Source organism: Triturus cristatus, chromosome 6, assembly GCF_964204655.1.
Source record: "Triturus cristatus chromosome 6, aTriCri1.1, whole genome shotgun sequence".
NCBI lineage: Eukaryota > Metazoa > Chordata > Amphibia > Caudata > Salamandridae > Triturus > Triturus cristatus.
Genome location: NC_140589.1, coordinates 150,347,944 through 150,361,990, shown reverse-complemented (window position 1 = coordinate 150,361,990; position 14,047 = coordinate 150,347,944). Strand labels below are relative to the sequence as shown.

The 14,047-nt window shown below is 40.2% G+C and overlaps 1 protein-coding gene across 1 annotated transcript in view; it reads right to left on the bottom strand.

Annotated features, from left to right (window-relative positions):
- Positions 1-14,047, bottom strand: part of DNAH14 (dynein axonemal heavy chain 14) — an 894,889-nt gene that overhangs the window by 718,109 nt on the left and 162,733 nt on the right. Inside the window, exons 19-20 of the mRNA XM_085610384.1 lie at positions 1,996-2,398; positions 369-559 (exon numbers count right to left, since the gene is read on the bottom strand). Coding sequence (XP_085466510.1) covers positions 369-559; positions 1,996-2,398 — 594 coding nt within the window. The remainder of the gene's footprint in view (positions 1-368; positions 560-1,995; positions 2,399-14,047) is intronic.

Sequence of the window (14,047 nt, the reverse complement as noted above, 5' to 3'; positions counted from 1 at the left end):
TTTTTTACAAAAAATCACAACCCTGCCTGGACATCTACATATTTATTGCAACTGTGAAAACTAGCTTGCAATGTACTCAACTCCACTTTACACAACTATCCTTTAAGCTAAGCATTGACTGCTTGTGCACAGCTACCCAGAGTCTACAGGAGGTTTGGCAGGTCAACTTTCTATTGTAGTCAATATTGCTTGGTTGTCCCTGTGACAGGAAGGATAAGGAGAGAAAGCCTGACAGTAAGTGCTTTGTAGTACTATTCATGAGGACATGATTACATTTACTGTATGGGTAACATCAAGGGATGCAACTGCCAACACATTTACAATTTTTCTAAATTACTACAATAAGTAAAACGCTTGTAAATATCTACCTTTAGTTCCAGGAGGTTACCCAATGTAAAGTTTTTATCCTTCGTAATTGAGCGGCCGATAGTATACTGGATAATATCCCAATGGCGTTGCTGCAGGAACGGGTTTCTTAAAGCCACAATAACAGGCAAACCTTGCTTAAAATCCACAACATTTTGCTTTAGACTTGACAAAATGTCATTTGCTGGAAGACCTGGAACAAGCAAAAGGTATTACAAGTATGTAAGCATTTAGTTACAAATTTACTAAACAGGTCAACATTGTTTCTCCAAACATCACAAAAAGTTTATTGAAATCCAAGCCATCATGTAGAGCTTGTTCAAATATGGCTTTTCAGCATTTCTGCAGTTGGTGAGGCCACACCAAAGGTACTTAAATGATAAATTTATGTACAACTAAATCATATAGTGAAGTTAGATGTACATCATGGTCTTCAATGCTAGTTCTTAAGGATTTCAACTATGCCTGGTTCTCAGGATTATTCTGTGGAATAATTTGCCATTTGACGAATGACATTTAAAATAACTGCATGTAAGTATATATTGTGTGCATTTCCTGAAACCCAGAAAGAATACAAACTTCATCAACCAGAACTGGATATCCTTTACAATAATTAACGGGTGACTTAGAATTTAGTGTTCTGCTAGCAAGCTGCTGTGGTGCAGAAGCCATGCCCGCTGGCTCAGGGATGGCTGGACCTCTAGCTTTTGAGATACACATGCCTGGTTGGGACTTTTTCACCAAAAGTGCTCATGCAAACACAACAGAAGCACTTGCAGCATAAATGCATTTTCAGTTGGGCCACCATAATGTGTATTTCAATCAGTCTTTTGCTTGTTTTACAGAAACAAACCCAGTACATGTGGTGTGTGGGTGTGTGTATGGCTGCGAGAGTGGTTACCGAAACAGTGGGATTGTAGAAGTATAAGACTTTTTGGAGTGTGTGTGTGCTCAAAGAATGTTCTGGATGGTGGCATTACAGTCAGACAAGGAAAGCATGGGGTTGTTGCGACTGTGGTTGTTGGACTTGTGTATGCCAATCTACCATCTATACTGACTTGTGTCGCAAGCCATCCAGACTTTGCGATTTCTTTATTTTTTTACTGTTTCCTGTTGACTGTTTCCTGTTTTGTGGGAGCCTGTGCTAAAGATTGCTCCAATATACTTTCACTGGTACAATTAAACCCATTGTCATTTACTTTCCGTTTATTATGTTTCTTCAAACTCTTGTTAAAATGAGCTATTTTTGACTTTGGTGTGTCCCTTTTACTCTTGCACCTTACTCACAATAGGTCTGGAGATAGACCGAAACGTATACGTAGTGAGACAAGAATACTCTTTGTTTTGCATATTGGCCTTTGATCATATTGCTGGGTGATTTTAGTCATAGCACATATTTGTGTCTTTGGTCATTCTACATCTTCAACTGGCTAGAGTTTTTACGAAAGGGATTAGTACCTTAACGTTTAATTAATCTATGGATCAATTATTAAAATTTTCAGAAAATAAACTGTTACTGACAATTGTAAAGGTAATCCAATAATATCATATAAATTGGTGTGGGGCCAAAAAATGTATTCCTTACAAATGAAGAAGGGGGAAAACAGTAATACCATAATAATGGCTTACCTTTCTCCAGCATAAATATTGTATGGGTCAGCCTGCTAACGTCCCTCTGGATTAAATCGACATTCAGGTTATCGAAGAGGGTGAGCTTCCACTCTGTTGATAACTTTCCCCACTCTTCCTGTGATTCCCATAGCACTTTCCTCAAACCCAGGTCACATTCTATTTCTGCAAGCTCTGTGTTCACAACATGAGCACTCGTAGGACCTGATGCACTTTTCTGAGACAGTAGAGCATCCAGTGAAGACTGTTTCATGGCGACCATGGAACTCCCAAAACGATCTTGGTAACTTGAGTAACTTCTGGCTTTGTTGGATATGATTTCTACTTCCTCCAAAAGATTCTGAAGTATTTCTTTAGCAACTCCAGGGAAAGTATCTGCATGAAGAAGAACTGGATTCCTGACCTGACAAAACACAAAAATAAAATAACAGTTTCATATAGGAAAGTGTGAGATTATAATCAATAGAGGAACATACGGAGCCACAGAGAAGATTGATGGGTCCTTTATTATGTACAGAGAAACTCCATACAGAGCAGTCAAAGGCATAGTCCAACTACTGTTATCATGGCTCCTGTTAACAATAAACATTCGATGTGGAATATAGCTCTACAGTGCTAACTAGGTACATAAAAAGGAGTAACCATTAAAATAAAGAGGTAGAATAATAACATGCCACATACCCCCTCCCGCAGGAAAATAATAAGGAAAGGAAAACAACAAACTGAAGAAAAGAATCAAAGCAAACAATACAAGACCAGTGTACAAGCCAGCATTAGTTATTGACAGCAATTCTATTGAAGTTCCATATTCATCCATCTTCCAATTTAGGAGTTCCCTGAAAAGCTTTGACCACTTTGTAGAGTTCACTAAAAATTGGGAAAACGGTGTAAACTGTCTGGCAAATGAACTTTTACTAAGTGTCCCACCTTAATATCCAAGGCTTTGACATCATTCCGAAAATCATACTTTTTTGTAATTGGAGCTCCCTTGATATTCCCTCTCTCAGCACCTCTGCTATGTTTTATGTCCCCTTGCAATACATACTAATACATGGGGACAAACTTTAGTATTTTGTTTAAACTCCAAGAACACTTCAAATGGACTCATCCCAGTGGTGGTATGGAGTAAATCTGTATTCTTCCACCCTACTCTTCACTATTTCCACCCAGTTAACCCCTTCAAGATTGGCAATCTGTTATAGTTTCTTTCAAAGTTCTGTGGAACATCGCTGCACCATTTCATTCATTTTGGGATGAAACAAGGCACAGTTTTTTTTTATGCATAATACCCCTCTGAACCAAACATTTCTCCATAAGAATACACCCAGGAATACCTTCTCTTGAGAATACATCTGACAGAAACTTGACAACCTACACTTCGGGCCATCTTGAGACCTTATCCATAAGGACAAGCAAAAACTTGGAACAACTTCCAGCATTCAAAGGCTCCACGATAGCCAGTGCTATTTGATCCCAAACTTCAGTGGGAAGATCACTGTATATCATGGGAGTCAACCTAAATTTTTAAGTTTTGTCACTCATCCAATAACAACAAACTCTCACCATCCTCTAAACTTGAAGATCCATTCCGGGCCACCAATACACACCTCTAAACCTCTTCTTCATCTTGCAAATACCTTGATGTCCTTCATGACCAAAATGCACCAAGTGACCTCACAACCATAGAGGGGTAATTAGTCTCCTCCTAAATAAAAAGAAGTTACTAACCGATAGTTCATCTAACATTTTCCCAAATCCCGCCATTCTCGCACCACTAAGGTAATCCTTCTTACTTCAGACAATGGACTCATGTACATACTTCAAGATGTTATCTTTCTCCATTTCAGTTAACCACTCATCCTTAGATACACAACCTCATGTAAGGACACACAATCTCATCATCTTTCCACCAAGTGCCATCATCAACATCAAAGCACTGAAATTCCACCACTAATCTGGATAGGCAATAGACAGCTGTATTATCAATTCCTGGTGTATATATACTAGCACAAAATAATAGTCTTGTGGTGCTGCCAACCACTTATAAATCTGGTAAGAAACGAAGTCTAACCCTTTTTGTGTCAAAGCCTTCTTTAAGAGGTTTGTGATCAGTCTGACCAACAAACCACACACCCTACAATAACTGCTCACATTTTCTAATGTCTCTTTTTTGATGGTGGAAAAACAGACTTCAGCACCCCTCTAATGTCTAGATGAAAAAGCTATTGCAATGTCATTCCCATGCTGCCTTTGCTTCAAATCAGCAGTTAAACCTTTAACACAGGTATCCGGCAGAACCCAACAAGGCAAAGCAGGTATAAAGCTTTCAGACTTTGTACTAAAGCCAGACTTGACTTTGTAACCAAACATTCTTTCTCACACTCTTCATTCCAAGCAAATTGGACACCTTTCCTAAGTAAATCTGCTACAGAACTCAGCAATCCCAAGAAAAACTTGCACATTCTTCTTCTTGGTAGGATTATGTAGAGGATTATGTTCCTAATTAAATCATCCTTGGCTTTAACACCATTAGCAGTAATAAAATGCCCCAAATATGTGATCTCAGGTTGACAAAAAACTTGCATTTACTCACTTTAAGAGTAATACCTTTTAAGCTTACTGTGCTTAAATGTGACTCAAAGATAGCTTTCCTAGGATGACGGTCATGAGTCTTTCAAAAACAGATATAACTTCCTTGAACACGTCAGTGGGCAAGAACAGTATAGAAATCTTTGATTCACTATGCACTGTGCAGCCTGATATTCTCCGGCTGACTGAAACATGGAATTTCAATCTACAACAGGGCATTACGGGAGGAGGGGTCGCTGCCCTATTAAACAGTCCCATGTAGCTGCCAAACTTGAAATTGACTTGATATCGGTGTCAGATCTCCTGTTTAAATTTGAAGCTTGCAGCTCATCAGTAACATTCTTGTTAGTCTACCGCCTGCGGCATTACACAATTAAATTACCTATGCATTTTTATGATTCTATATGCTTATTAGTAATAGAATATGGCAATATACTGATAGTAGGGGATTTCAATTACTGGGCAGACGAGCCAAATGCATGCTCAAAAAGGTAAACAGTTTTTTGAGTTGATGAACTCCCTTGACTTAATTCAACATATAAAAGAACCCACACACTGCAAGGGGCATACACTTGGCCTTGTGTGGTCCTAAAATCGCAAAATTGTTAAGCATAATTGTACCCTGCAGATGGTCTGATCACAAGGTGATTAATCTTTCTTTAAAAATACAATGGTGGAAAGAACAGCCTCTATTTTTATACAGAAACAGAACGTAAATAGGGGAAAATGGATAGGAATCACTTATCAGAGATACTGAAGTCTACAAAACCAATATTAAGTGATATTCCTAATGTGACTGTCTGTGAATTCAACAGCTGGATAGATAAGGCTGGGCTTCAGCATGCCCGACCAGAATTATAAAGAAGCAAAAAAAATTACTACCTGGTTCACTAAAGAACTAATGGGAGCGAAGTTACAGCTCAGATGCAAAGGTACAATTAAGACACCTTAAACAGCTTTGGAGGAGAAGTTATGATGATCCCAGTAAGTTAGACTTTAAAGAAGCTACGCTGAAGTCTAAGAAACCTATCACACAGGCAAAAATTATTCTTTTCACAAATACAACTTGCACAGCTCATAATTCTTAGAAATAGCTATTTGACATTGTGCATAATCTCTTGAATACTCATAGAATCACATGCAAGAAATTTGCAATGAATCATTTCAGGAATATAATGGGTTTCATAAGTAAGTGGCTGCGACAAAACCATCTAAAATTAAATACGGATACAACCAAAATTGTGATGTTAAGCCAAAATCGTTATTTATGGCCTTCTGAAGTGAGTGTGCTTCCTGCCCACAAACCAGTGCTAAAAAGTCTGGATGTCCATGCTGATAAAAATCTCTTTCTAGCCACATATCAGTTTAGTGGACTCTAAATGTGTCTTTTTGCTAATAATTAGGAGTATTGAACCATTTATGACTGTGGATGCTATGAAGACCTTTAAGGCCATTGTTACAGGAGCCAGATTAGACTATGGAAATAGAATATATCTTGGTCTCCCAGAAAATGATCTAAGGTGAATGCAGCTGATTCAGAATGCGGAGGCCAGACTGATATTCAGAATCCCTTGAAAAACATGCATTACTCCCTATCTGAAGAACCTTCACTGGCTCAATACAGCAAACATATGAACTAGCAAACTCAGAGTTTTTCAGTTATGCACAGGTCAGACACTCACTACGTGCCAATATTCCAGCGGGAGCATCCCTCCCTGAGTCCTCCCCTCTAGAAGACAGGCTGCTTGACAGCTACCTACCGGAAAGGGCCATATCTCTAACATATAAAAAACTCATACATCACACCCCGACCCCCTGATTGGCTTGAAGGACAAATGGGAAAAGGACGGCCTAGAGATAGATGATGAGGCGTGGAGGGAGGCGCTCTCGTCCCCTAGGGAAGTGGCCATTTCAGTGAAACTGAGGCTGATTCAACTGAAGATACTACACCGTGTGTACCTCTCTGGTCACCGGCTGATGTTGATGGGCAGGAGTGTGGAAGGGAGGTGCAGAAGGCAATGTGGTCAAGCAGGGACCTTTATGCATATACTGTGGGAATGCCCCTTGGTCCAAACCTTCTGGAAACAAGTACATGAATGCATGAGCGACATGTGGGGAGTGGAAATGCGGCTTGAAGCCAAAAGGTGCCTTTTGAATATATGGGAGCCCACGGACTTAACGGTAAAAGGTAAAACATGGGCGACGCTTGGGCAGATGATAGCGAAACGTAACATCGCCCGTCTCTGGGGAGCAGCAGCACCGCCAACACTCGACGCAAGGAAAAAAGATATGGACTGGTGCATGCTGCGGGAGAAAACAGTGTATATAGCCAGAGGCTGCCCTCGGAAGTGGATAGCGATTTGGACTGTATGGAATGTATACCGTGGAAATCTATGTGAACCTCCGCTAATCCCCCCTCTTGACGATTCCTCTACGCCTTAACTGATATATAAAGTGATCACCATTCACTCTAACCCATCGAAAAGTATGATTTTCTGTGCCTGTCTGATTATGTAACACCTAAAATGTAACGACCTTCCATTTGAAAAGACCAATTTGTTCGATTTGTTAATAAAAATAATTATTAAAAAAAAAAAAGAACCTTCACTGGCAGCCAATTGAACAGTAAATCACATATAAAGTCTGCTGCTTAATTTGTAAGTCTCCTAAGGAGATGGCCTCAGGGTTCTTGAAAGATAGTTTGTTAAGATATCCCCCAAAAAGGATTCTTCGATCCGCATCCACGAACCTTCTGGTGGTGCTCAGATTTAAGAAAACCAGGGCAGTAGGGCATAGTTTTCCAGTGCTTGAGCCTAAAGAGTGAAATGCTCTCCCAAAACCAATTAATTCGATCACTGAATTGGTTACCTTTAGGAAAGCACTGAAGACATGGACCTTTAAGCAGGCACTTGGTAAACAGCTATAGTGTATCATCTACTTGCTTGAACTGTCAGTGCCTAGATAACTCTGGGTAAACGATGCACTTTAGAGATCTCTCTTAAAATAACACTACAACATTAGAAACATAACTAACATTATTGATTATTTGAAGGACAATGTCTGCATCATCAACCAAATGACATCTATAGCATTTGGTAAAGAGGCCTTTTTTTCCACATAATTTACAAGTCCTTGAAGTTGACAAAATCATCACACCTAAAACAGGAATTTTTATTCTTAGAAAGAGATGGCATTTGTTTCTTCTGTTTAGAATGAACAGAAGAAGTGGCATCTCTGTTTTTCTGTAACTCATGAATACATATAATCGAGTGTTCAACACACTTAGCAAGAACTAAAACATCCCTAAGTTTGGGATGGATCATAGTTCTTCTCAGATTTTGCCACATTTGCGCTCTTACATAAATTAATCGCTTATTCTTTTTTCTGTATTCTCACCAAAATTATATGTGGAGGCTAACTAGTGTAGCGCTGTAAAGAAAACTTCAACTGATTCTTCTTCACCTTGCTTCCTTTTACCATAATGATAACGTTGTAAAATAATAGAGATTTTGGGTAGAAAATGATTGAAAAGTTCATAATGAATACCTCAAATTCATTAAAAGATTGCATTTCATCACTGCCACTATCACTATCTAAATCTGATAAATTCTCAAATAATTATTGGCCTATTGCTCCCTAACAGTGTAATAACATGGAGGCTCTTTTTCTGGAGATAAATTTGGACCACAAACCTTTAAATAATTTTCTCAAACTTTTTACCACTTTGATCACGGAAGCAAAAATTAACCAGACGAAGTGAAATAGAAAGTAGGAGTAATATTTTGCATGATGAAAACTAGGAAGAGAAATAATGTCCTAGCAAGAAGAGAAAATAAAAAAATAAAAAAACAGAACAAACAACACCATTACTCAAATTAGAACCCAAAGTCCTCCTGTCAAAAAAGCAATTAACATAAAGCAAGATATAAAATTAGAACATACAGAACATTATAGATAAATATTGGGAAAAAAGTCTTTATTCAATGCTAATGAATATGAGTATGAAGTCTCTTCTCTTTTGATGACCATGTGCAAAGTATGTAAAAAGTGGGAGGAGCAGGAAGAGAGTAGGAATATGGTCCTGAATAACACAAAGACTGGCAGACCAAATGGTGAAGTCAGAGCAGGGAAGAAAATCCAAGTGATTCCATCTAATAAGTTCCCATTAAAAGGATAATGGGGCGTTAACTCAGGAGCGCGAGGAGATCTATCCACAAGAAATTACTGGTGTACTGGTTTCCAGGTAAACTCCGATAATAGGTGCATTTACAGGGAATGCACTTGCGCAGGAGAGCGAGGCAAGCATGTAAAGAGTGCACTCATGCACGTCCTAGGAAACCACTCGTAGCCAATGGAAATTATAATCAGTAGAGGAATATCCGGAGCTACAGAGAAGATAGATGGGTTCTTTGTATAGAGAGAAACCCCAAGCACAGCAAAGCAAAGAAGTCAGAGGCACAGACCAGCAACTGTTATCTTGGCTTCTCTTTGACAACACATGTCTATGTGGAACATGACAGTACAATGCTATACAGGTACATAAAATGGAGAACCATTAACCCCTTGCATGCCCGCCCCTTTCCCCGCCCAGTGCCGCGCCTTCCATTAGCGGGCGGAGTTCATGACGAGCTGGACTCGTCATGGGCACAGCGCCACCGCAGCCCATGACGAGTCCAGCTCGTCATGGGCACTGAAGGGGTTAAGATAAAGAGGAAGAATAATAACAATTCCACACAAAGGTATGGGAAGTCAAAAACATAAAAAGCAGAAGGGAGATGCTAAATGTTTGTGAAGGGCTGAAGGGACAAGAGGTAGAAGGGGAGTCGGACATCAAAAGGCCAAACAATATATTTAGAATGCATAAATGCAAAATTCCTCAACATCATCATTCCCATCATGAACTGATACAAACTATTCTACTACTCGGAGACTACTTTCCGTAAAGAGCTGAAAACTCACCTTTTTCCCTATGTTTAGATTCTCCCCGCTTCTGTCCAGCTTTAAGGGTCCCCTTTGAGATGTGCGTTACAGAATGTACCGCAGAGCGGGGACACACTAGCCTAGTGTAACCATGCGCCTTACAAATGTGACTATTATAATTATTAATTATTTGCGAAATAACAGAGTTGCATTATTGTTACAAACATTACTTAGAGCCTGATTGTGAGTTTGGCGATGTGGGAGGGCGGCGGCATGCTCCTACACTGCTAAAGCTCACCGCCGGCTGCCCTCCAGATGAAGAGTTTTCTCGTTGTCTAGCGGGTGGTCCTTTGGCATTCCCATGGCTGTGCCTTTGGAAAAGGCACCGCAATGGGAACCCCAAAGCACATTCCTGCCTGGTATGGGGGAAAGAGGGTGCATGCACACATGGGTGTACAACATGTGCCCCTCTGCATGCATTCCTATGGCCTGAGGACCTGGGGGCCCTGTAGGGCCCACTTAGTTTCCTCACAGCCAGCGGTTTCATGGCATGAATACCGCCATGAGACCGCTAGCAGTGAGGAAACTCGTAATATGCTTGGCAGGGCCACAGCTGCCTCGCCAAGCATATTGTGGCCTCACACCACCACGCCACTGCCAGGGATCGCGGATCCATGGCGGTCCAACCGCCAAAGTTGTCATTCGGGGGTCAGACATCCGGTCCGGCGGTGACCACTGCGGGTTTGGTAGTCCTATGGACTGCCAAACTCGTAATATAGCCCTTAATCCATAATATATATTATGAACCATCACCTTGCAACATGGTGCAGTGTCAAGCAAATCATGATGAAAAAAACATTTAGACTGTTGGATTGCTCCTCCCAAGGGAGTTTTCAGCGCTGTTTAAGTTTACATAAATCTCAAAATCTAATTGTACAAAGAAGAAAACTACGGAGTCAGAAAGTCTTACACATCCTGTAGAACAAAGAGACACCTAAGCGTTGTACAGATTGAGGAAGTGGTTTTCAGATCTTGGGAGGTGTGAACTAGAATTGGGGTCAAGTGTTGGTGTAGTAGACCCTCATGTGCTTACAGGCCCAAGTTTGTCCACCATCATAGCGTAAGTGTATTTTGGGATGTCCTGACTGAAGGATCTGAAAAAGTATATCAAAATGACATATTCATGCTGTCTTTGTGTGATGTGCAGTACATCATGAATGCTTGATTTGTCTGTAAATGTAACAAGTACGAGCAGAGTTTATATGTAATGCCTGTACTGCCAAGCTCCGGGGAACAACTTTAACTGAGAAACTTTGGGGCCTATTCACAAACTTTGTTTATTAGTACTACAATTGTACTACTATAGTACTACAAAATGCTACTCACAATCCTATGAATGTAAATCTCCATCTCCACCATCTTTTCTATAGGGAGAACCTCACACATGTACGTTTACTACTAAGGGGCCGATTCCGATCTTGCTCGGAAGGGCTCCAAAGAAACGCGATCCGGCCGTAAAAAGTATGAGCCGTACGCGTGTTTACCGGCTGACTCGTACAGCTGTACGAGTGAGCAAGTACAATGCGAGAAACGCGAAATCGCCAACCGACTCGTTTTCGGGTCCGAACCACTCCGTACCCCTCGTCCGTAAGCAAACTGTGCCATGCAATGGAGGTGAATTCCGACCGAGCCAGTAAGATGAACGCGTCGGACAGCCGGATCGAGCCGAAGTTTCCGGCTCGCAAAACGTCCGGGAAACTGCCTTTGGTGGTCCGTGTCGGACCCCCCGTCACCCGCAGCCTTACGACTCGGACACAGGGGGAAACCCAAGGGTCTCCCCAACACAGGCATGTACGGTACGGATGGCACAGATGTGTACCCACTGTAGGGGGCGCCCTGGTGCAAGACGTGCCCATTCAGTCAATCGGAGCCCATGTACGCGTCATACGACCGGCTCCCATTGACTTCTATGGGAGTCAGACCGAACCTAGTCCGGCAGCATGCGGCCGCATCGTACTTACTCGGTCGGACTGCAGGAGTCCGGCTCGGTCGGAAAACACTCCGGATCCGGCTCGGTCGGAGAGCTTTCCGACCCAGATCGGAATCGGCCCCTTAGTAGTAGAGGTGGGATCCATATGGAATGGTTGAAAAATGGGGTGTGCTTCCTACAAAATAGGTGAGGTTTAGGAAGACGTAGTATTAAATGTAGAATTCAAAATATAATGTTATAACACTATTAATTCACCAGAGAGCAAAGGAAAGCCAAGAAAATGAAACAAAGAGATCCTACCTTTCACGAAAAAACAAAAAAACAATAAAAAGACAAATGCACTTGAGTAAAAATTAAATAGAACTTACCTAAAGATAGAAAGAGAAGAAAGACTCTAACTGAATCCGAGATACTACTTCATAAAACTGAAGAGAAGACAAATGGTCAAATGAAAAAAACTGGACATTGACTTGTAAACTCAATCCACTAGAGGATGAAGTATATAACGAAAATAGATCCAAAAAAGACAATGAATCGATATTTACTAATGACATTGTGCAAAATAGTTTTGCCTCACCTTAATCCAATCACTTTTTTTTAATTTACACCAAGCACTTTAAATATATAAACTAGACATACCACAATGCACTGCACAAAATAACAGGAAGTAACTGTGGTTCATGGAAATAAATAATGCCCTGCATAATTGCTACATCATCCCGTGATCAAGGTCCGTGTTGGGTGGACCGAAAAGAGTTGGGCATGGCAGAACTTTGATTTGCACGAATAAATCGCCATAGAACTTGAAAACTTGAGCGTGTGCGGCTTTTATTACCGTAAGGTAAAAATTGGTTCATAATTTACCAGCTTGACCCTGCCGGAAAGCAACGCACCTCCACCAAAATGAGCACCGGCGTTCACATTGAGGGTTGCCACTTGGAGGAATATTTATTATTATGTATTGTTAATTATTAACAGTAATGTGCAGAATTAAAGTAATTCAATTATATTTTAAAAACGATTGTTACATTAATTTTCAATTAAAAAACGATTATTAAAATAAGTTGAAGAATAAAAAAAAGTTTTATTTTCAGATGTTTTAAAAACTTGATACCTCTTTTGAATAATATCATTTAATTTTCATTAAATTTACAATATTTCCTTGATTTACTACTGCTCCTTTTTGTCAGGGGTAACTTTACACTCGGAAATGTGCCTCCTCTCCATTTCATGGGTAAATCTATACTTTTGAGTACTTTTTCACTCTGATTTTGTGAATAGCCCAAAGTAGTAAAGTGACTCAAAAAGGTAAGTTTTACTTTAATAGCAGTAAATCTACACATGTAGATTTATCTTTGTTATTGAATTTACCAACAGAACACACTTCCAAAAGCACCCCTCGAGGATATTTATAGATTTTCCGTGTCTAAAAGTACATTCTGTTCTATATCAAAGGAGAGGTGGAAATTTTGCTACAAAAACACTTGACCATTAATGTGTAAAATGGCAAAATGCAATTTGTTATAGAGTCAATAAGAATAGATTGTTAAGCCAAATGTTTATTCCACAGCAAATTACTAGCAAAATCCAAACCTAGATACTAATAAACATTCACTATCTCTAGATGTTTCTTTTCAATTGTCAAGTAAAGGATGTTTTCCTGTTAAAACAAGGAAACACCATTACTTTGCTTTTCTTCACATTTCTTTTTTTTAGGTATCAGTGGATTTCTTAGGTTTTACAGGCATTTTCCAACATCATACAAAAACAATTTAACTTTCCCCTTCAAACTGTATTTTTTCGTCTGCATAGACATTGGAAGCGTTGAAGTTGGGGGGAGGGAGTATGTTTTGTTGAAGAGTACGGTGGCCGCATTCCTTGGGATGTTATGGAATCAATAAAAGGGCTGGTGACCCTGAGTTCAGGGCCACAGCTGAACTGGAGTACTCAGTGTGGGTACTTAGTTTTTGGGTCCCACGTGTTACGGCAATGCATGTCAGTGATTTAGTTCCTCTCTTATTTCAAGTTTTACTTAATCTTGCCTTCCTCAAGAGTTAGCTATTCAATAATTTTGTGTTTTTGTATTTATTTTCTGTGCATGCCAGGTGTTTTTGAGGGGCTTTGATTGAGAGCTCTGACGCTGATGCTGAAGACAAAGCAAAGTGCCTGTCAGTGGGTTGGCCTCTTTGCAGAGCACACAGAACAATGGCCATGTATTCTTGCTGTAATTGCACTTCTGTGAAAATATGTGTGAAGAGGATGCACAGATGTCAAAATATTTACAGGGCAAAAGGAAATAAATTGCTTACATGTAAGTGAGTGCAGTGTATGTTTGGAAGTGGTGAAGTGAGGGAGATAGATGTGAGGAAGTGCATTCAGGAAAGAGTGAAAAGAGGGTGCTGAAAGAGATGAGGTTGAAGATGTGCAGATGGACGAGAAGTGCAGAGAAAAAGCACATTACATATCTAACATAAAGCGCAAGTAACAGATGGCCAAAACTCCTTCCACAGGCCTCAATACTATTGAAATTTCAGAACTGAAACATTTTGAAGG